Source organism: Microplitis demolitor, chromosome 2 (genome assembly GCF_026212275.2).
Source record: "Microplitis demolitor isolate Queensland-Clemson2020A chromosome 2, iyMicDemo2.1a, whole genome shotgun sequence".
Classification (NCBI taxonomy): domain Eukaryota; kingdom Metazoa; phylum Arthropoda; class Insecta; order Hymenoptera; family Braconidae; genus Microplitis; species Microplitis demolitor.
In genome coordinates this window covers 22,364,576-22,386,378 of record NC_068546.1, presented here as the reverse complement: position 1 = coordinate 22,386,378, position 21,803 = coordinate 22,364,576, and the positions used below count along the sequence as shown (strand labels likewise).

General features: G+C 32.5%; 4 protein-coding genes across 9 annotated transcripts; 3 read left to right on the top strand and 1 right to left on the bottom strand.

Moving 5' to 3' along the window:
* The first annotated feature begins 547 nt into the window (after positions 1-547).
* On the top strand, positions 548-8,904 carry LOC103579670 (tyrosine-protein phosphatase non-receptor type 4). 5 transcript variants are annotated; one of them, XM_008561175.2, is made up of 16 exons: positions 548-1,337; positions 1,794-2,008; positions 2,541-2,666; positions 2,849-2,897; positions 2,970-3,137; positions 3,208-3,328; positions 3,408-3,495; positions 3,602-3,754; positions 4,436-4,668; positions 4,748-4,918; positions 5,068-5,236; positions 5,442-5,609; positions 5,696-5,871; positions 6,120-6,663; positions 6,720-7,004; positions 7,977-8,904. In XM_008561175.2, the coding sequence occupies exons 2-16, from the start codon at positions 1,859-1,861 to the stop codon at positions 8,058-8,060; spliced, it is 2,685 nt and encodes an 894-aa protein (XP_008559397.1). In that variant the 5' UTR covers positions 548-1,337; positions 1,794-1,858; the 3' UTR covers positions 8,061-8,904. The 5 variants fall into 5 exon arrangements, with proteins under 5 accessions (XP_008559397.1, XP_008559372.1, XP_008559379.1 ...); XM_008561150.2 differs by lacking the exon at positions 548-1,337 and having other exon boundaries at positions 1,388-2,008; positions 2,849-2,891; XM_008561157.2 differs by lacking the exon at positions 548-1,337 and having other exon boundaries at positions 1,388-2,008; positions 3,408-3,489.
* A 1,258-nt stretch (positions 8,905-10,162) lies between these two features.
* LOC103579638 (uncharacterized) lies at positions 10,163-10,859 on the top strand. Its single transcript, XM_008561092.3, has 2 exons — positions 10,163-10,295; positions 10,501-10,859. Exon 2 carries the CDS (start codon positions 10,501-10,503, stop codon positions 10,792-10,794), a length of 294 nt encoding a protein of 97 aa, XP_008559314.1. The 5' UTR covers positions 10,163-10,295; the 3' UTR covers positions 10,795-10,859.
* Positions 10,860-11,794: 935 nt separating this feature from the next.
* LOC103579626 (FACT complex subunit spt16) lies at positions 11,795-17,459 on the bottom strand. Of its 2 annotated transcripts, XM_008561070.2 has the most exons (8): positions 17,126-17,459; positions 16,938-17,042; positions 16,704-16,868; positions 16,468-16,620; positions 13,688-16,386; positions 13,534-13,599; positions 12,314-12,436; positions 11,795-12,209 (listed from the first exon to the last, which is right to left on the bottom strand). In XM_008561070.2, the coding sequence occupies exons 1-8, from the start codon at positions 17,192-17,194 to the stop codon at positions 12,203-12,205; spliced, it is 3,387 nt and encodes a 1,128-aa protein (XP_008559292.1). In that variant the 5' UTR covers positions 17,195-17,459; the 3' UTR covers positions 11,795-12,202. The 2 variants fall into 2 exon arrangements, with proteins under 2 accessions (XP_008559292.1, XP_008559300.1); XM_008561078.2 differs by lacking the exon at positions 13,534-13,599.
* Positions 17,460-18,186: 727 nt separating this feature from the next.
* On the top strand, positions 18,187-20,314 carry LOC103579616 (neuferricin). The gene is made up of 4 exons (XM_008561058.3): positions 18,187-18,713; positions 19,409-19,549; positions 19,635-19,821; positions 19,955-20,314. The coding sequence occupies exons 1-4, from the start codon at positions 18,428-18,430 to the stop codon at positions 20,133-20,135; spliced, it is 795 nt and encodes a 264-aa protein (XP_008559280.1). The 5' UTR covers positions 18,187-18,427; the 3' UTR covers positions 20,136-20,314.
* Positions 20,315-21,803: the final 1,489 nt, after the last annotated feature.

Here is a 21,803-nt window from a genome sequence, read left to right as displayed (position 1 = left end):
GAGACAATTTATAGATTTTAAATAAATATATAAGTAAATTTAAATAATCCAATTTAAAAAAATGCGCATACTGATTTTTCATTTATTTAAATACTTATTTTCAAATTTTTATTATACTTACATTTTATTTATGATAGTGGTTAACTGACGTCTAATAATTTTTTGAATTTTTTCAAAACAATGTTATAAGAAATATTTGAAAATTGTTAATTGTCTGTTCACTTCAAAATCATTTTTATTTATAATTATTTCAAAATTTTAAAAATTGCCACTTGTCAATTACATTCACACATAAATTTAAATGCAAGTGAATTGTAATTTGTTAATAAGTGTAAATTCAGTTCGTCTTTTCAAAAAAATACTCTGGCTTACAAGAGTGTGAATGTAGCAGACGAGTTTCAAATTATTAATAAATAAAGTAAATAATTAATTTTAAAAATTAAAAAAAATTTTTAAATTAACAAGTGCATTTTTTAAAAATATTATTTGTTTGTGTATTTATAATTTTAGATTTGGCTTGTCTGCTATATTCACACTCTGGCTTCCGCGTCCTCCAGTGTCAAGATGGCGCCACTTTCAAACTTAAAAATCTTTTTTACCAACCCGCGATGGCTACCGCGGTTTCAAGCGTTCACAGATTTTGTATGATGTGATCGCTGTATATTTCGTATACATGATTTTTGTTTTTTAATTTTACATACTCCAACTCGCGTTCTCTATAAATATAAAACCATTTAAACAAATCCACAAACTTTAAAATTAAATTACCCAGACTTAAAAACCAGTGTTTAAATTTTTAATAATTCAAAAAATCTAAACTTTAAAATCCACAAATAATTTAATAAGTGAGGATGTGAGAATGAATAACTGACAGCATTTAATTAGCATAGTGGTTGGCGTTTATTCTCATTACATTACATTACATAAAAAAAAACCAATGATTAAATTTTTTTACTCTCATTGTCTCCACATGGCTTACAAGTGAAAGTTTATACTGTCAGTCTTCATAAACTCCATATTCCATATACTTATTTATATTTTATTTAAATATATTATTAAATAAATTTATTTATTTTTAAATAATCAGTATAAAAATGCCTTATTTTACAATAATTAATTAAAAAATATATATAAATAATTTATTTTTAAATGCCGGGTTAAATATTTAATGAGAGCTAATTAAATAAATTAAGGAACGAGTTCACTCATCAAAGCTTTCCACGAAAGTGAAATTTATTTTTACCCTCACTCTACTATTTCGTTACTAATAAATTCATTTAATTATTTATATACATATATATAATTATAATTATATCAAAGTTATAAATTTAATGATGGTAAGTTTATTTAAATTTTTTAAAAAATTAAACATTTTTTTTAAGTATACATTTATTCAAATAAATATGTGAATTTACAAATAACTATTTTAAGAATCATGTTCTATATTAATCTAGCTCAAATGCCAAAAATTCACTATTAGATTATATAATTGTCAGTATTAAACTCGTTCTCACCAGAGATTAATAATAATTTTTAAGCTGAACAATAAATTATCAATGGAATGTAATTAGTAGTTAATAATAAATAATTATAATGCAAATAATGCTCTAACAATATGTAAAAATAAAAAAAAAAAAGCTTGGCTGAGTTTTTTGAAAGAAAAAAAAATGAGCTTGGTTATTTAAATGTTTGATGGCTTGACGATAAGGCTGGGAGAGATAACGCTTGGAGTGGATAAAAAAATGTAGATAATTGATAAATAATAATGATGTGTGTGTGTGTTGATATAAAAGGTTATCGACGGAGACTTGGCATCTTGTCTGGAAGGTGGCTGACTCACCTAGTCCAGGTTGTTGATATGATCGAGAGTGTGTCGAGACGAGCGCTGAGTGGCTCCAGTGGGAGCTACCACGTTCGAGGAGCCGAGCTGGCGCGCGATCGGAGATTGAAGTCACTGGCAGCTACTGTAGTCTTTCTTGATGATACCCAGCACACCTTTCAACTTGATGTAAGTACTTGGGGTGGGTTTGTTAATTTATTTTTCATCATACCTCCGCTGGAAGTTTAAATTCCTGCCCTGTTGAGAAGAAAGTCTCTTGTAAGAAAACAAATGATAAAAATTAGCAAATGCTCCATTTTTACCACAAATGGGAGCGGGAATTTAAATTTTCAAGTGCAGATCTGGTGAAAAATTGTAAACACACAGGGTTGAAATGTCCTGCTTTCTACTCTTAGTGTGTAATAAATTATTTTATGATACTAGCATCAAAATTTAAAGTTCCAGTGTCTCTACCGCCAGTCGAAAGAAGCGAATTTTAGTCCGCCGCGAATTAATATAAGAAAACGCGCAAATTTCGAATGCCTTCAGCGGGTAGAAAAATTTTTTTCGCCCCTTGGGAACAAATGAAGTTTCTGCCCGCAGACTGAAGCTTTTGGAATTTAAACTCTGACACTCCCTACAATGCAGGGAATAACGTTTTGTTTTATTCCTTGTCACACAGTATACTATATTAGTTAAAATGCTTAATATTTTATTTTAGAAACGTGCAAAAGGTCAAATATTACTGGATCTAGTGTTCCAGCACTTGGAACTCATTGAAAAAGACTACTTTGGCTTGCAGTATACGGAAAATGGTGCCGCTGTGTGTCCGAATTCAGATGCTATGGTAATTTATATATTTATTTTTAATATTTACTATATAATTATGAAATTTTTCCGGAGACTGAGTTTTCTGGTGGGCAGAAAATTGATATAAATTATTATTTTAAAATGAATTATTGCCGTAAGATGAAAGCTGAAGTCTTGAAGCTCGAATCAAAGTATTAACTGAATATTTGATATTTATAGAGATGGCTAGACCCTTCGAAGCCGGTTAAAAAGCAGATAAGAAGTAAGGGTAAAGATCCTTCTTTTAAATTACCTAAATAAACTTTATTTTTGTATATTTAAATGCTCATATTTATTACAGGCGGGCAATTCTTCTTCAAAGTTAAATTCTATGTTTCTGATCCGAGTAAACTGCAAGAAGAGTACACGAGGTATCAGTTTTATCTGCAGATCAGAAGAGACATTCTTCAAGGGAAGCTTCAACTTCCTACTAGTACTGCTTGTTTAATTGCAAGTTACACTGCGCAGTGTAAGTGTTAAATTTTTGATAATTAATTTAATGATTAATCAATGATTTATTAATCCTTTTTAATTAACAGCTGAATTGGGTGACTATCATCCGGAAGAACATGGACCTGGTTACTTATCACGGCTGCAACTTATCCCCGGACAGACTGAAGAAATGGAGAAAAAAATTTGCGAGCTTCATAAACTTCATAAGTAAGAATAATTTTTTTTTTTTAATTGAAGACTAATGGGATTTTTTTAATTGAAATTTTGTATTGATTGAATTGAATAGAGGACAATTACCAGCGGATGCAGAATTCAATTTTCTAGACCATGTGAAGCGGCTGGACATGTACGGAGTTGAATTGCATAAGGCAAGGGTATGCACGTTTATTGTACTTGACAATTATATAAAATTAGTCTTATGTCAGTACAGTACCAAACTTTTTAAATAATTAATATTTAACTGTTAATTATATTTTACAGGACTCAACGAACAAAGAGATACAATTAGGAGTAACGTCGATAGGTCTAGTTGTCTTCCAGAATAATATTAAAATCAACGTATTTTCCTGGTCGAAAATCGTCAAGATTTCATTCAAACGGAAACAGTTTTTTATTCAGTTAAGAAGAGAACAGGTTAATTATTTGTTTTTATTACAGGGTATTCTCATTTGGTGCGTAATGTTTTTTATTGCTGTTCGGTTCAGTGAAATTTGAATTTTTAAATATTAAGTTTAGAAGATACGACGGCCTTGAAAGGAATTTAGACCCGCGGCACTGTTGTAACAATATGGAGTAAAAAAAAAAACAGTTTTGTAGTCAGTAAAGACACTGGTGGACATGGACCGGAATCAATAAAATTCACCAATAAAAAAAACGCCGGCAATTAACTAAAAAACGTGATCTGGTATTTTTTATCTGAGCGACTGAAAAAAAAAAAATGAAAGTTACCAGTAAATTTAAATGTCTGGTTCATGTGATTGAGAGTTTAGTTCTGAAAAAAAAAAAATAAGCGAATTTAATTTGCTCGAGTTGTTAAATAATCGCGTGTATCAGTTTTAAAAATATAGTATTGAGAAATACGCGATTAAAATTATTACCAGACTACATATTAAATGACTGCTCGGCTCCAAACATCTATAACTTTTAAAATTTTCCCAATAATTAAATTTTTTTCGCGTACTTATTTTAAAAAAATAACGCCGCTTAAAAAAAAACGAATAAATGAATTGGTTCTGTTGAATGAGAGTACCCCGAAAAATAATGAAAAATCACCTAGACATATTTATTTAAATAAAAAAATAAAACAAATTTCAGTCGGAAAATTATGACACCTTACTGGGGTTCAACATGCAAACATATCGTAGTTCAAAAAATTTATGGAAAGCGTGTGTTGAACACCACACATTCTTTAGACTTCACAGTCCGAAAATGCGACCACGTCGTTTCCCATTGACCCTCAGCAGCCGTTTTACTTACTCAGGCCGCACTGAGTTCCAAACAGTCGAAGATGGAAAACACCGAGCCCGCGTTGAAAGAACATTCATACGGTATTCATATCATTATTAAAACAAATAATTAACTAATATATAAATTATTATCAAACTTTAATCTAATCTACAAAAATAGTTCACCAAGCAAACGTCTAGTTCACGGAGTAAACCAAGTGCCAATTGTCGAAGAGAAAGGCAAAGTAGTAAGTGCACCAGCAAGACCTCCAAGACCATACGACAACAAAGTCCAGTCTTTAGGATCCCGAGAACCGCGACAAGCCTGGGTCGAGGGGAATCCCAGTGACGAGTATGTCGATAATAAAAAATAAATAACAATAATAACAATAATTAGCTTATTAAATCTAGTAAAATATAATTACATAGCGTTATAGTTTTATTACACTGTACTCTGTGTTGCATGTTGTGTCTGGTATGAATCCATGTCCGCGTACGCAGTGAGGGTGGTTTTTTGTCCCTCAGAGAGGAGATAAACACCCAAGGCGGAGCATTTTCTCCAGTTCTGGGCTCAAGAATTCTCAGTTACGTTGACGACGACACCACTGGCGAGAGAAACATCTACGATTTGCCGGACTACAGCGAGCCGACTAGTTCTCCAGCGCCACAGGTGAGCAATTAAACTATTTAATCAACTACGACTTACTTTATCATTATTATTATTCAATTATTTAATTATTCAACACCAACTACGCGATTTGTCGCTCGCTGATAGTTCAGTTCGCGGAGTGTCGGTGTCCAGTCGACTAAAATAATAAATTGTCAATTTAAAATTTAAATAATTTATCGTTTATTTGATTAAATTAATTGTCTAGATATTGGAAGATGGTTTGGTGACAATAAGACTGACACCAGATGAGCAAGGCCGTTTTGGTTTCAATGTGAAAGGAGGTCTGGACCTTGATATGCCCATCTTGGTGTCTCGTGTTGCGCCAAACACACCTGCTGATCGGTGTTACCCAAAGTTAAATGAAGGCGATCAGGCAAGTCATTATTTATTATTCATCAGATTAGTAATTGTCCGTCAGCGAGACAGTATTTATTTATTTATACTGTCATTGTCATTTAGGTTTTGTATATAAACGGTATTGACGTCAACGGGATGCTACATGAACACGTGGTTAATTTAATAAGACAGTCTCGAGACACGGGTAATGGAGAATTGACCTTGACTGTCCGTCCAAATGCACTCTATAATGCACTTGCTGGGACTGATGAGACTTCTGAAGAAGAACCTCCTTACAGGTAATTTTGTTTTTACCAAATTTGGTTTTCATTTAAATTTAAATTCAAATCACGTCGTGCGGACTTTCGTTACTTTAGACATTTTAAAGTGATCCTCAAAGCAGACAAAATTTTTAGAATTTTTTTTTCTAGCAAATTAATTGCAAAAAAAAAAAAAATAAAAAAATGCACATGTAGAAAATTGAAAAAACTACAAGTGCAATTTTTTAAAATATTTTTTTTTTTATAATTTATCTATTATTATTTAGATATGTACCTGACGCACCGCACGCAGCAGTTGGATCCGATGCTCTGGCCCAATCAATGCTTCTGCTAGCAGACGGACTCGCAAGCGGAGCATTAATTGCTCAATACGAGCAACTTTACCGCAAAAATCCAGAGCTGACGTCCCTTGAGTCCAAAAAAGCCGAGAACCAAAACAAGAACCGGTACCGTGACATCTCGCCCTATGATGTGACGCGAGTGATTTTGATGGGCTGCGTCAACGGCGATTACATAAACGCGAACTACGTCAACATGGAAATCCCCGGCTCGGGAATAATAAACCGGTACATCGCGACTCAAGGTCCCCTGTCTTCCACAGTAGCAGACTTCTGGCAAATGGTCCTCGAAGCCGGCAGCACTCTCGTCGTCATGTTGACGACCCTCGTCGAACGCGGCCGCACTAAATGCCACCAGTACTGGCCTGCTCTCAATGAAACTCTGACCCTAAGAAACCTCATGCTCATTTCAACCTCCGAGAAAATCGAAGACACTTTCGTCTTCCGCGAGTTCATTCTTCGCGACATCAACGTGAGTAATTCAAAATTTATCTACTGGCCAGTGGTTATAATTGAGTTTATTTACAGACTGGAGAAGAAAGAGACATAACGCACATGCAGTATTGCGGATGGCCCGACCACGGAGTACCCAGTGACTGGCGCCAGTTCACTAAATTTACCGAGCGAGTTCGCGCCGCGAGAACGGGAATGGTTGAACCAGCAGTCGTCCATTGCTCGGCGGGTATCGGTCGCACTGGAGTCTTGGTGCTTATGGAAACAGCTTTGTGTCTTATTGAAGCCAACCAACCTGTCTATCCACTAGATATCGTTAGATCCATGAGAGATCAACGGGCGATGATGATTCAAAATGCTGTAAGTATTTCATTTCTTCCTGCTGCTGTAGAAGTAATTCTATAGGCCTTTATAACACCCACGAACTATAAGGGCATTTTTCTACTTTATGTATTTATGATCTAGAAGTTAAAAAGTATACAAACCTATCAGCTTAGCTCTTGTTGCTGCGACAGAAATGGTTACCTAGATCTCGTAGATCTCATTAACATCTAGAATAGCACTCAGTCCTGTTTTGACATGAACTTGCGTACAAATTGATGCTAATCAACTGCCGTCATCTGAATGTAATTTGACAACAACTTGCCGTCAATTTGAAGTGAAAATTTCAATCAACATCATTATCTGACAGTAACAATTTGAAGTCAAATTGAATTCAAGTTAACCGCAACTTTTTGCTGTTAAGTTGACTTCAAATTCTGACTGTAGCTTGGTTAACTTGCGGTTACAGTGGCTATCAGGGCTGTTACTAAATTCATGTGTCCCAGTAGAACACTTGGATTTTTGACATCTATAAGATAACAATTTTGAAGCTGTTTTTTAACCTAAATTTGTCATCCTTTTACAAGACATCTTTATGACATCTTAAAGTTGTCTCTGTGCTACTTGGGAGTCTTTACTATTCTTGACACTAGACACATGGGAATTTACTAACAGCTCGAGTCAGAACAGGACTGAGTACTGTTCTGGATGTCAATAAGATCTCCGATATCTAGTAACCATTTCTTTACAGCAACAAGTACTGACAAGTTTGTATACTTTTCTAATTATCAACATGTGTGTACTATCCAGCTCTGGTTACTGTTTGAAAAGTAATAGTACGTTAAGCAATGACTCACTTTTCTTCAAATATGAATCAGTCATATTAAAATAGATTTTCCTTACATTCGTCGATTACCACGCAGAACAGTAACCATTAATGTGTAATTTTTTCTGTGTATAGCAGCCGTTATACAAAATCATAAATAAATAAACTAATGAATTTATTTACAGAGTCAGTACAAGTTTGTCTGTGAAGCTGTCCATAAAGCCTACACCGAGGGTATTGCGAAACCTCTTATTGAATTTAGTAGATAAGTGTAGATTTAAAAACTGTCAAAGCAACAGATGTCCAAGGCCCTTCCGAAGGCTAAAACTTTTTTTTTTTTCTTATAACAACAAATAGACAATAATTTATAGTAATAACTAACAATTATTACAAATATATATATAAATATTTATTATAAAAGATAGAGATAGTATCCCAGTGTGCGGACGTGTGATGATAGTCCGTTAGACGCAACCCACCAGATGTCAAAACCAGTTTTTAAATAATTTATAAATTAGGAAAGATTTGAATATTAACTCTTCCGTTACATTGATATTAATATTTAAATAAAAGTTAGGATAGAAACTATTTTATCTTTAACGTTAACTTTAAGCTCAATTAATAATGAGTAATTAACAGAGGTAACTGGTTATTAATTATAATAATTAATAATCTAATGTGTAAAATTGGTTGAAAGTATCCACTTTTTCATGTATCTATTTTTTTACCATTAACTGTTAAGCTAAAAATTTATTTATGTCCGGATATGTAAATAAATATATAATTATTAATTTTAATTAACTGATTGACTAATTGACTAATTATTACTATTAAATTGTGCCAGAAAAAAAATAAAACGGTAGCTATATATATTAAGTATAAACGAGCGCCAATATAAACAAATGATATATTATATAAATATATGAATTAATATAACGATTAATAAAATTGTTTATTTTAGCGGTAGTGATTTTAATTAATTAATTCTGTCAATTAAATAATTGTATGGGCGCGTGATTGGTAAGAGAGTTGGTAGCTGTCTAGTCTCATTGATTTGTACTTTTTGATGATCAAATAAAGTAATCATTTTATATATTTATGGATATTATTATTTTATATTTATATTAATCACTTGTCATACGTTCTTACTTTTTTTTTACTGATATAGAATTTTTAAAAAATTACTTACCATTGATATTAATTGGGAGTTAAACGAAATTTGGAAAATAAATTTCAGTGAAATTTTGATGTCAATTTTATAATTAGAATTTTTTAATTTTTTAAACTAAAATCTATTCTACAAATTTTGATTTACTCCCGATTGATGTCAACTGTAAGTAATTTTTTTGAAATTCTATATCCCGGCGAAATTGTCCCGGGGATGACAACTGAGTCATTGAAAGTTTTTTTTAAATTAAGGGTCACTGAGTATGACTTTAATTAAACAAAGGACAATTTCGCCGAGGTATAGAATTTTAAAAAAATTTACAGTTGATATCAATCGGAAGCTAAAAAAAATTTGTAGAATAGAATCAAGTCTACGCAATTTGAAAATTCGAATTATAAAGTTGACATCAAAATTTTACTGACATTTATTTTTAAAATTTTGTTCAACTCCCAGTTAAGACAGTACTGTCGGTTTTAGAATTACCTTTCAGAATTTAATGGATTCGACATATTGGTAGATACTGATAAAAAAATCCGATTGAATTTTTGAAGAGCTACAGAGGAAATATTTGATGAAACTTGTGATTTCTCATGTAGCTCAATGTTAAATGTATGAAAATCAAAATTTTACTTCTCTGTAGCTCTTCAAAAATTTAATTGAATTTTTTTTCTTATCATTATCTACCAATATTACGAATTTCATTAAAGACTGGATGATAATTTTAAGAATGACAGTACTAACTTAATATTAATTGTAAGTAATTTTTTTAAAAATCTATACCTCGGGGAAATTACTAATCAATTGATAAAATTTTGATACGATTATGGCAATTGAGTCATTAAGAATTTTTAAAATGTGGGGGGGGGGGCACTCTAAGAATGGCCTTGATTATAAAAAAAAGTGATTCGGTATCCGAAATGGAAGCAGTCTATCAGTGCAATTTAAATTTAGAAATTTAGTTCCGAGAAAAACTCATCCGAAAATTTCTGATAGCTCTTGTGAAGACTATTAGCTGTGACAAAGAGTTTTTGTAATAAATTGAGTACAAGTTTTAGTTGGGTATTGAGGTCAAATGGTTTAAATGTACCAGGTCCCTTCTCTTGACTCAGGAGCTCGCAGCTCGGGAGTAAGAGGATGATTGGACTGGACTAGACTACATATCGATGTGTTCATCCGTACCACCTTCCATACCATCTACACTACCTTCTGTACTGCCATACTTGAGAAACTGAACCGTGTATAAAAGCTGATGTCTACCTACGATTTCACTTAGTCTTATTTTTACTTTCTGTTGTAACCGTCACTTAAAGTTTTGTCGTTTTTTTTTTCAATCATCGTAAGTATTTTTTTAATTATTATTATCATCATTGTCATTAATTTACTACCTTACTAATGATTTTAATTGCTGATTTATTTTACTGCGTAGTAATTTTTAATTCAATCGTCATCTATAATTTATGTAATTTTAATTTTATTACGCAGCTTAAAATTTTTATTTGAAATTAAAATTTTGATGTATAATTTATAATTATTAATTTAAGATGAAAGGACTAGTACTAGCAGTACTTGCCGTAGTAATCTACACAGTATCTGGATTTCCTCAAAAAGACGGTCAAGCATTCAGCAGCGAAGCAATAAACCAGGCGAGAAACACTTTACTGATCCCAAAGGACGCTCAGATCCAGCATGTCCAAGAAGGCATTGAACTGGTGGCCCGTGAGTCGATCCCCGGGGACGAGAAGATAGATCTCTTTGCGATTCTCAGGGATGTAGTTCCTCGAGAAGTCGTCGACAACCTCCAGCCTCAAATCGACGGAATCGGCCAGCACCACTAACTTTCTGACTAATTTAATCCTACTGTACTTAAAATTTCATATATTTTCATATAAAAAGTTTCGACAAAAAATGCAGTCTTCTTATTTCATTCAACCCAATCACCAATACCCTGAATTTCCCTGCCCTAATAATTATCGATTTTTATCAGCTTGTAAAATAGAGGCCACGGTCTGAGTGAAACCAGAAGTAACAAGTGTCAAATGATGCGCCAGAGAAAGTTGTCCGACTGCTCGGCAGTACTTTCACTTCCTTTAATAAACCGCAGATCACTTGCCGTTGAATTTATTATACTTTACTTATTATTCTGCTTACAAAATATTTAATAACAACAATTTTACTTTTAACTACAGACTTATTTCTTCCTCATTCAGTAAATTTTACGCCAAGTGTCAATGTACTAGACATTAGACTAATTATTAATTACAAATTATTTCAATAAATAATTAAAAAATTAATATTTACAAAAAATGCACTTATTAATTTTTAAATTTTCTAAGTGTCCATTTTTTTAAAATTTATTTTTTTAATTATTTACTCTCTTAATTTGTAATTTTAAATTCGTCTGCTGTATTCACACTCATAATGCAGCAGACCAGACGAATTTAAAATTACAAATTAATAGAGTAAATAATTTAAAAAATAATATTTTTAAAAAATGCACTTATCAATTTAAAAATTTTTTAAATGTGCATTTTTTCAATATTTTATTTTAGTAATTATTTACTCTATTAATAATTTTAAATTCGTCTAATATCTGCTGTATTCACTCATTCTACGCCATGATAGTAAAGTTAGCAGGCATTTGAAATACTTCAAAAAATATTTCAAAAAAATGCACATGTCGAAAATTTGATAAACTATACGTGCAATTTTTCAAAATAATTATTTAATGTTTTTTTTTTGTTAAAAAAAACAAAAAATCAAAATATTGTTAAATGCCTGCTAACTTAATAATCATTTCTACGCCAGAAGTAAAAAAAAAATTCACTATACCTGTCATTTATTTATTAAAATCTTTTATTTGAGTTTTTAAAAAAAAGTTTGTTAATAATAATTATAGTTATAGTTAATAATTAAGAAAAAAAAATGATCATAAACAAATTACGCAGATGCTCGCAATGTTTATCAATATTACGTAATACAAAAATGACAGCGAACATTTGTACATGGCTGATAATTGATAAATAACTTACTCCTTACTCGATAGTTAACTCTTTAATATTAATGCGAGGATATAAAAACAAAATAATAATAATATTAATATTAATATTTGTTGTTATAAGTAATGGATGATGTGGGACAAAAGTATTTAGATAATTGATAACTTGTGTTGAAAACTCATAAGTTATCTTGCAATGAATGTGTACAGCCTATCAACTCCTTAGTTAACAGAAACTTTTACCTGGTTTATTTCCTGTAAATAAATAAATAAATAAATAAATAAATAAATAAATAATTGTTATTGACGATTGAAAATACGTAGAATAAATTATAATAAATAAATAATTTGAAAGGTACCTTGATTTTTTGGACTTTCTGCTTTCCGAGCTGTCATCGCGAGGCCGCTTTTTGCTGGAAGATGAGGACGAGTGATGGGACTTGTGCTTGTCGTGCCGGTCGTGTCTGTCGCTCTTCTTCGGGCTACATAGGAATTATTATTAATATTTTTGTCAGTTTGATTAGAATGGGATATTAAATGTCGGGAGCCAGATTAAATGAGACGACTTTATGCAGAAGATGTGATTTTCTGTAGAAAAACGTTCAATAACTTCTGGATTTTTTTCAAAATTAAAAAAAAAAAATTGCAGCAGAGTTTTTTTTTCTACGTGTGCATATTTTCAGTTTTCTTTTTTTACTAATTTTTAAACAATTAACGAGAGACGACAGTAAGAAAGTTTTAATTTGTGTAATTATTTGAGGGAAGAATGGCAAGTATGTAAATTGACTTCATTTAGTTGTTTGTAAGAGAAAAGTGCGACTTTACTGATAAACAGGGTGAGAAATAAAATTTCACTACTCATGCGCAATAAATATTAATTTTACTCATTGACTCGGTTAAGTTGATGACAACTTCAGTCTTAGTAACTGTTGACTACAAGTTATCATCTTTCTGTGAGGATTGAAGGCAACTAATGGATACTAACTTTTGCCACTGTTTCATCAATTTGTCAACTTATGGATGATAATGTTTGCTTGCCATTAGCATGGTTATCAGAGTACGCCTCAAATTTGACATCGAGTACAAGAACTTGACATTAACTCATGTCAATTTAATAGTAATGTTTTCTTTATCTTTCTTACCGCAATTTTCAGACAACTTTCTATAAACTTTACTTCCAAACGTTTCAAAATTTGATGTCAATTTGACGTCAAATTGATCCGAACATTTAACAGCTATTTCAAAGAAAAAATTCCGCTCTCGTGAACAATTGACAGCCTATTGCACAATGTACTATTCTAACTTTAATAAAACCCTATTAGCATCGCATTCATTGTAACTTTTGGTTGTAAATTTTCTCATTTTAACTGACTCAAGACCTTTAAGCTAAGCAGGATTAAATGCAGGTAATTATTAAAAATATAATGTGGTAGAGTAAAAATGCGGTTTCAAATTTGGAGCGATGGTAGCCCTCGCAACCAAAATTACCTGATTCTGAAACCGTTTCGTTTTACTCCTGATTTCACAATATACTATCAATAAAATACCGTATTAATTTTAAATGATTAGACATAATCACCTATGTTTGGACGATTTTGAAGGAGACACTTTCTTGTGTGATCTCCCGCTTCGTGATCGGTCCGTTCTTAAATAATCAAATCGTCCGTTTTAAACAGACAAGTGATTTACGGTAAATAAATAAATCTAATAACTAATTTTAAAAAAATAATTACCTGTGTTTGTCAGAGGATCTGCGGTCCCGGTCTCTGGAGCTGGATTTGTTTTTGGAGCTGGAGGAGCTCTTGTGCTTGGAGTTGTGCCGGTTTTTCGAGGGTGACGGAGTGTCGTGCTTTGACTTTTTCTTGTTTTTAGAGTAGGTATCCACGGGATAGCCGCTGCGTTCGTTGTCTTCTTCAGCGGCTTCGCGCTCTAGATCAGACCAGTCTTTGCCGGACTCTTCTGAGCTTCCGAGTTCTTCTTCTTCGCTCTCCGAGTCCTCGGAAGCCTCAGAATAATCCGAGTCTTCATCGGACTCTTCCTCGCTCTCAATGTCCGTCGGTTCGTACGCGTCATCGTCTTCCTCTTCTTCATCATCGACCTCCTCGTTCTCCTCGTCGCTCTCAGGGTCCAAGAAGGTCCAGCCACCGCTTTCGAAGAATCCTTCAGGATCGTCAGTGATAGTCTTCATAATCTTCGCCCAGTTGAGTGACTGGACACCTTCAGAGTACCGGATGTCGCACGAGTTAAGCCATTCCTTGACATGGTCCAGCATATTCATAGGAATCGCGTTAACCATCGCTATTTTTTTGTGGTAATCTTTGAATACGAAGATCATATCAAAGTTCTTTAGGTGGAACTGCACACGTTCGAAGTGAACGAGCTCAACATCTTCGAGGGTGATAACAAATGGCGGCCACTCTGTTAAATGAACAAGACATCCACTAGTAGGCTGGAGTAAGACAGTACTTCTGAAAGGCGCACCAGGGAATCCAAGATCTCTAAACGGAGTATCAAATTCGATTTCCTGTTTCGTAAGAGATTCAACTTTCTCACAAAAACTCTTGAAGGCAGTCTTCAATTTGTGCCTCAGCTCGCGCTCCGACTGCTCCGCAGCCAGATCATCCCGGTCGTGCATGTGCTGGTGCTTACCTAGATCAGTAGTTATCTCACCGACCTCAGTGTAAAATTGCACGTCCACGTGCTTCTTCTTTCCGAACATTATCGCATGCTTGAGATGGAAGTGCAGAAGGATGATCATCTCTCCGTCACCTGGTTGGAAGAACGCGTTCTTGATGTTATTATAGAGTATATCAACTTTGTCACCACGGACTGAAGTGTAGCGGAATCCGTTCGAATGAGCTTCCAGGGTACCAGTCATCCTCTTGGTGACGATGTTCGGCCGAATGTAAAGATCTTTCAGCTTAGGATTTCCTTTGTTTTGTGAGAGGACGAGAGTGTCTTGTTTTACTAGGTCTTCTTTCTCCCGCTCCTCGGCCTCACGGTTCTTGAACTTCTTCTGGACTTCTTTGATCAATCTGAAGGCTGTATTGAGATTTGAGGAAGGCGCGGAAATTTCTCCAGGTTCTTTGGTATTGGTACTGCGGTACGTGACTTCTTTGACGAAGGTCGCGTCCGGCTGGGGATAGGACCCGCCTTCGTTCCGTCCCATCGTCGCTCCAGGATGGAAGAAGTTGATCCTAAGGTACGTGTAGTCGCCCTCGACACTCTGTGATATATTTTTGATCGTCGATATATGAAACGGAACGGGAATTCCAAAAATCGGTAGTATGACCGTCTCGTATTTTTTATCAACGTACAGCTTGAGTTCTTTGACTTCCGGCTCTCTGGGCATGTGGTTCAGACTCTTGTAAGAAACAGTCGACTTGCGGACCTTCTCCTGCTCTTTGCCACCAGACTGTTGAGCCAATCGCGCCTTGGCAATTTCATTCAGCTGCCGCGCGAGTTCCTTCTGGTGCTGCTTCCGCTTCTCTTCCGAGCTGTGCTCAGTTCTCAGCTTCGACTCGATCACAGCCGTCCTCTTTCCGCGGCCGAGTATTTCAGGTTTTGGTTCATTCTCTTTCCCACTTCCTTCTTCTTCATCTTCCTCCTCGTCCTTCAAATAAATTCCGATATTTTTGACCTTCTTCTTGGAGTTTGTGAGCACAGTCGCGGGAGCTCCCGATTCTCCAACGACGACAGTGTCTCCAATGAACAGAGCGTAAGTCTTCCCTTCCTTGTCGCTCGCCTCAGGATTGCTCAGGTTAGAAAGACCGACATGGAGATTAAAGACCATGCCCTTCTTCAGCAGAGCGTGAGTCTTGGCTCCGATCATCAGCGAACTCTCGCGGAATTCGATTCCCATCGCGAACCCAAAGTTTTTAGTCAAATGTTCCAGCATATTTGGCTTCTCCTGCTTCACAAACGCGATTCCCGCTTCATAGACTGCGCTGATCTTCGTATTGGGTGCCATCTTCTTCATAATTTCTTCCTGGAGCTGCAGTAGAAAGTTATAGTTCTCCTCGATGGCACTCGTGGGATTTACCAACAGTGTGCGCACGATATTGGAGCAGTAAGATTTATATCTGGCTCCAAGAGAGCAAATTATCACACCAAAGTGCAGCACGTTCTTGTCACTGACGACACTAAATTTAAGTGTGTAATTACCCCCGCTCTGTATTATCGCCGGGTAGCACATGTCCACCTGAGAAACATCAACTCCAGTGACATATTTCTTGTTAGTGACAGCTGCGTCAACACCCTCTGCTAACTTTGAATGCTTTACTTTCTTGTCCGAGTCAATGATCTCCATTATCTGGTCCTTCAAGTATTTGGTAAAGACATCAACTGATACCACACATGCTTTTTTAATCGTCAAAATTTCAACATCTTCTTTTGGACACATGACGTAAGCAGCTGCAGCACTCACGTCGATCTAAATAACCAATGCCGCGGTTTAATTAATTAATCAATTAAATAAATATTTACTTAATAATATTTAAAAAAATATACATACGGTATCAAATGAATGAGGTTTTATGGCAGCTCTCCACGCATCCATGAACGCGCCAGGGTAATTTTCTTTTGAAAAAACCCCCAGCGTTTTACCTTTCTTACTTCCTTTGATAACGTCGATCAGTTTACCGAAATTTGCTTTGTCTTCATCGCTCTGTAATAATTTTTAAAAATTATAGTAAATATTATTGATGATAATTATAATTATTGATTTTATCATTTGACACAAAATCATACTTTGTCTCTGACAAATAATTTGACAGGTGGGACGCCAGTTTCTTCAGTCTTTCCGCTTTCGACTTGACGTAGAAACTCAATTTTTTTCTTGCTCGACAAGAAACAAATGCAGTCTTCAGCGAGAATCATAATTGTGTCAGTGAGCTCGTAGCTGAGCAGCCAAGTCTATGAATTTAAGCGAAATAAATAAATGATAAGATTTTTATGGTGAATTTTTATAAAATTTTGGAGTACCTGGAGGGCCATTGACTTGCTGTAGATGATGTCCTCGTCAGTTCCGACTGCTGAAACGAGGCAGTCCATTTTACTGAAGCTGTCATCAGTGCCAACTTCGCCATCCTGTGCAACAAGTGATCGATTAATTAAAATATGTAGCAAATATAATTTGTTTATTGATTTATTTGAAATTATGGTACAGTTACCTTCCAGCCATTGTACAGGCGTTTCATACGCCGGAAAAAGGTCTCTTTGTCGAGAGAAACGTTCGCCATCGCCGACGCTTTTTAGGTTAAGCTCAAACCAACCAAGCAGACTTATTGTGCAATACTCACAAATAACAGTTATTATCTAACTGATAGTGTCGGGTTTAAAAATAAATAATCTGTTGCTGTGATAAGTTCGTTTTTACATTTTCACAAATCAATAGTACAAATATTATAAACTACGCAAAAAGAAATTAATGTGACCGCTGTGATGGCGGGATTTGCCTGAAAATATAAGAATCAGACGCGGATACTCTCAGACAGAGACAAACTAATTGCCGCGTATATTTATATGCTTTATATATTTATTTTGTAATTTTTTGAATTAATAGATGGCGACACGTTTGATAAATTTTATTCGATCAACGGAAAGTTAGTTTCCTGTTTTTTAATGGCGAGATGTCACTTTTGCTGAAAGGAACTTTTAAAAATTCCCGCGTAAATTTAAATATTTAATTTAATATATATTAATTACTGTAAATTTAATTATATCTATTGTTATAATTAATAATTAAGAAATTAAGTTGAGTTAATTTTTAATTGAAATTTAAATTTCAAATTTTCGCGCCAAGTGAAAGAATGTTTTTTTTATCAATTATTAATTATTGAGAGCTAATTAATTATTAATGTTATTGATTAATTATAAATATTAATAATAAGAATAATCGTGACAGAATATTTTAAATTTTACTGCGTAAATTTAAATATTTAATTCGTTATTAATTACGCTAAATTTAATTATATTTATTGTTATAATTAATAATTAAGAAATTAAATTGATATAATTTTTAAGTTATATTTGAATTTTAAATTATCACGGCAAGCTAAAAAATTTTATTTTTATTAATTATTAGAGCTAATTAATCATTTATATTATTAATTAATTATAAAATTAATAATAATAACAATAGTAAAAAAATTCTATAGAAATTTTTTTTTATTACTATTTAATTTTTAAAGTTGGCACTGCCGTCAGCCACGTGTTTTTTCAGTTGTACTTTTAAAGTACTTTCAATTTACAATTACAGTGGACATGTACTCTGGTTAACATCAGAGCAACCTGTCAACACTCAGTACTTACTTTAATTACATATCAACAATTACTTACCGATAAAATAAATAATTTAAAATTTATTTTTATTTTTCGTATAATTATTTACTTAATTAGTGTTTTAGGTTTTATTAATTAATAATTATTATTTGTAAAGTATTAATTATCAATTGTTAATTAAAAGATAAAAAATGGTTCATAAAATAAAAATGTGGATCCCGGTTATTTTAGCAATTGGATGGACACTTTATTTGAATGATTGGACAAGAGCAATAAGTTATAAATTAATGAACGGTGATTATGTGGGTGCATATCAATTATATTTAGGGCACAAAGATAAATTATTTAGTAAAAAAGAATTAGAGAAATATAATAACATAGAAAATGGTTTGTATTTGTCTATTTTGGGACAAGTTTTTGATGTTACCAAAGGCGAACAATATTATGGTAAAGGAAACACTTATCACGCATTCGTAGGTAATTATTTTTAATTATTTATCATAATTACTTTTTTAAACTTCATTCAAATTCAAACGATAACAAAGTAAGTCAACTTTGTTGAGTTTTTTATTTTCTTTCCACAGAAACTATTTTCAAATTTATTCATTTATTTTCGTACTCCGTTTAATTCAAAAATTTAAATTCTTGATAATTACAAATTTTATTTTCTTAAGCAATCAAGTCATTTATTTATCTATTAAAAATTGTTTAGAGAAAATATCTGACAGTAAAAGCTTAGAGATTTTCTTGTGACCCAAATAATAATAATTCCGTTATATATTTTTTAAAAATATAAATTCTTAGTAAGTAATAAAACGTAGCGTTAATTTTTTTTTTTTTTTATTAAAAATTGCTGATGAAAAAATTTACCGCTTGCTATTCAGGTTATTGTAAAGTTACTTTGTCATTAAAATAATGTAACGTTATTTGAAATGAAAGATGACTTTATACGTTTCAAGAATTTTTTTTTTTAATTTATTAATTACTTACTTAAGATTAATTACTAGTTAATTTTTACTACGACTCTATTTTTTTAAATTATTTAATTAATCATTAACATTTTCTTAAAATTCATCAATTAATCAATTACTTATTAATTTTCAGTACAGCACATTTTTATAAAAATTATTAGTCATTTTTTAATTAATTAATGAAAATTGTTTTTTTTTAAGGACGTGACGCATCACAAGCATTTATAACCGGAGACTTTACAGAAAAAGGTCTAACTGATGATCTATCAAGTTTAACGAACGCACAAGCTAAATCATTAGACAACTGGTTAAAATCTTATCACGAAAAATATCAATATAAAGGTATGACTAATTATCAATAATTCCCGACTATGATTAAAAATAAAATAATTAATCATCATAATTTATGAATAATATAATTAAATAGGTAAACTAGTTGGTAAATTTTACGACCAATACGGAGTCGAGACACTCGAGTTTCATAATTTTAAGACCAAGGTCTCAAAAGCTGAAGCTGAGCAGTCTGATAAAGACAAAATAAACAAAAAATTTCCACCTTGTAACGTTGAATGGAATCCAGAAGGAGGAACCAGATTCTGGTGTACCAATCAAAGGTGAAAAATATATATTACGACAGTTTTCATTAACATAAATTTAAATATTTATCTGTAAACTTTTCCTGTTTAATTTCGTCATGAATATTTATTTAAATGTCACAATAAATGATAATGATATTTGATGTTTCAGTGGAGGAATACCAAGAGAATGGATTGGAGTACCGAGACAGTATTACGAAAATCCATCGTCTCCACAAAATAGATGCGCGTGTGTCGATCTAAAAAGTCAAGACTATATAAATAGTAAAGGAAACTTCCGAGAATACAAAGACTGTGCTAAAGATGCTACTGAATGCTTCGTTAAAAATTAATTTATTATAAGTAACGATATGGAGTTAATCAAGTGATATTTTGTTGGATGTAATAGTAATTATTCTATGAACAATTGAATCGATTTCCGGTGATGGTTTTACTAAACTTGATGTTACTGATATTTATAATTTTTTACGAGAATAAATAATTTAATATTAAATTATTTATATATTTTTTAGTCTATTATCTAATGCCGATATTTTCTGATCATCGTCTAATTAGTGAGAGTCCGTTCGAATATTTGTTTGTTGGAATGAGTAAAACTTGGCTGTTAATAAGAAAAATCCCAAGCTCTGCTGGTAACACAGAATTCTTCTTTCCCGGGCGCAAGTAATTCAAATTCCTGTAAATTTCATCACTGCTTATTTAGAAATTTATACAAAAACTAGCTCCTGAAATATAAATTTTAAAAAATTGAGAGCTAATTTATAAAAATGGCTTTGTAATTTTTCGTAAAGAAACTGAATTTTTTTTAAACTTAAAATTTACTGCGACAAACTTTTGGTGTAAAAAATTTTTTATTTACGCATTAAATAAAAAGTTTAAAAGGGTAAAGTAAAAAAAATTTATATAAAAAAATAATTTAATAAAAAATGGAGTCTGTTTAAAATAGGAGTTAAAATCTAACGACTCAATAGAGACAAAACTTTCCCATGTACTTTTATCTTTTTATTTAACTTGTTTTTATATCCTTAGATTTTTTATTCTATTCTTTATAATTTTTTATTTTTTCATTAATTCTTTTTATTATTCTCTAACTCTTTTACTCCTACAACTCATTGTAAATTCTCTTTCTCTCTTTTTCGTCATCTCAAACAAGATATTCCGACAATGCTGAAACCACAGTGATGCAAATTGCGTCCTCACCCACTGCTACATCTACTACTACTACTACTACTACTACTACTTGTTCTCTTACTGATGATGCTACTGCTACTACTACTGCTGGTGTACCCACCGTCAACGTCTTGTCCTTGGTTCGTTGAATAAAGTTAGCCACGTCGGATTGCATTTCATTTGCTGTCCAAAAAGTTTAGCGTATCCCGTCAACATTTGCGACAGCTAGTGTTTTCCTTTAAAGCCTCTTTACATTTATTTCATTTTATTTTTTATATTCTGTCAAAATTCAAATCCATTCAATTTTTAAATAAAACTCAGTCCACTTCCGTTGGATATTTAAATTCTTTCATAAATATAAACTCTGCTATTTTTATAAATCTTTGAGCGCTTACTCAGTTTTAGTCTCATTCATTACGCGAATTACAATTCATTTCATACTTGTAGTGTCCTCACTTTTTTTAAATATTTAATGACTCAATTGTCATGATGATATTTAAATTTTTTTAATTACTTAAACAAAAAGTAAAGGATTAGGGGAATAAAAAGCAACGAAGATTTGAAAAAAAATTACTCACAGTTGTCATCAATTAGGAAGTAAATAAATTTTGGGAAATGTCAAATTTTGCGGCTCAAATTTACGTACCAAATTTCATACAATTCCTAATTAATGTCAACTGTAAGTAATTTTTTTTTAAACTACGGTGTTCTTTTCGTTTTAATGAATGCTTTATTTTTCTTTAATTAATTGATAAAGTTGTAATACGGTTATGACAGTTCAAGGTCATTGATTATTTTTAAAGAGTAAGGGCCATTGTCTGAGAATGTCC

What these genes read in the sequence shown, in the direction of transcription:
- LOC103579670 (XM_008561140.2), top strand. Translation starts at nt 1,766, where the DNA reads ATGATGTGTGTGTGTGTTGATATAAAAGGTTATCGACGGAGACTTGGC. An exon ending in AAAGCAGATAAGAAGTAAGG is followed by an intron (nt 2,898 to 2,969) that starts GTAAAGATCCTT and finishes TATTTATTACAG; the next exon opens with GCGGGCAATTCTTCTTCAAA. An exon ending in CTAGTTCTCCAGCGCCACAG is followed by an intron (nt 5,237 to 5,441) that starts GTGAGCAATTAA and finishes TTAATTGTCTAG; the next exon opens with ATATTGGAAGATGGTTTGGT.
- LOC103579638 (XM_008561092.3), top strand. Translation starts at nt 10,501, where the DNA reads ATGAAAGGACTAGTACTAGCAGTACTTGCCGTAGTAATCTACACAGTA.
- LOC103579626 (XM_008561070.2), bottom strand. Translation starts at nt 17,194, where the DNA reads ATGGCGAACGTTTCTCTCGACAAAGAGACCTTTTTCCGGCGTATGAAA. An exon ending in AACCTCATTCATTTGATACC is followed by an intron (nt 16,387 to 16,467) that starts GTATGTATATTT and finishes TTGGTTATTTAG; the next exon opens with ATCGACGTGAGTGCTGCAGC. An exon ending in AGATCCTCTGACAAACACAG is followed by an intron (nt 13,600 to 13,687) that starts GTAATTATTTTT and finishes TGATTATTTAAG; the next exon opens with AACGGACCGATCACGAAGCG.
- LOC103579616 (XM_008561058.3), top strand. Translation starts at nt 18,428, where the DNA reads ATGGTTCATAAAATAAAAATGTGGATCCCGGTTATTTTAGCAATTGGA. An exon ending in CACTTATCACGCATTCGTAG is followed by an intron (nt 18,714 to 19,408) that starts GTAATTATTTTT and finishes TTTTTTTTTAAG; the next exon opens with GACGTGACGCATCACAAGCA. An exon ending in TTCTGGTGTACCAATCAAAG is followed by an intron (nt 19,822 to 19,954) that starts GTGAAAAATATA and finishes TTGATGTTTCAG; the next exon opens with TGGAGGAATACCAAGAGAAT.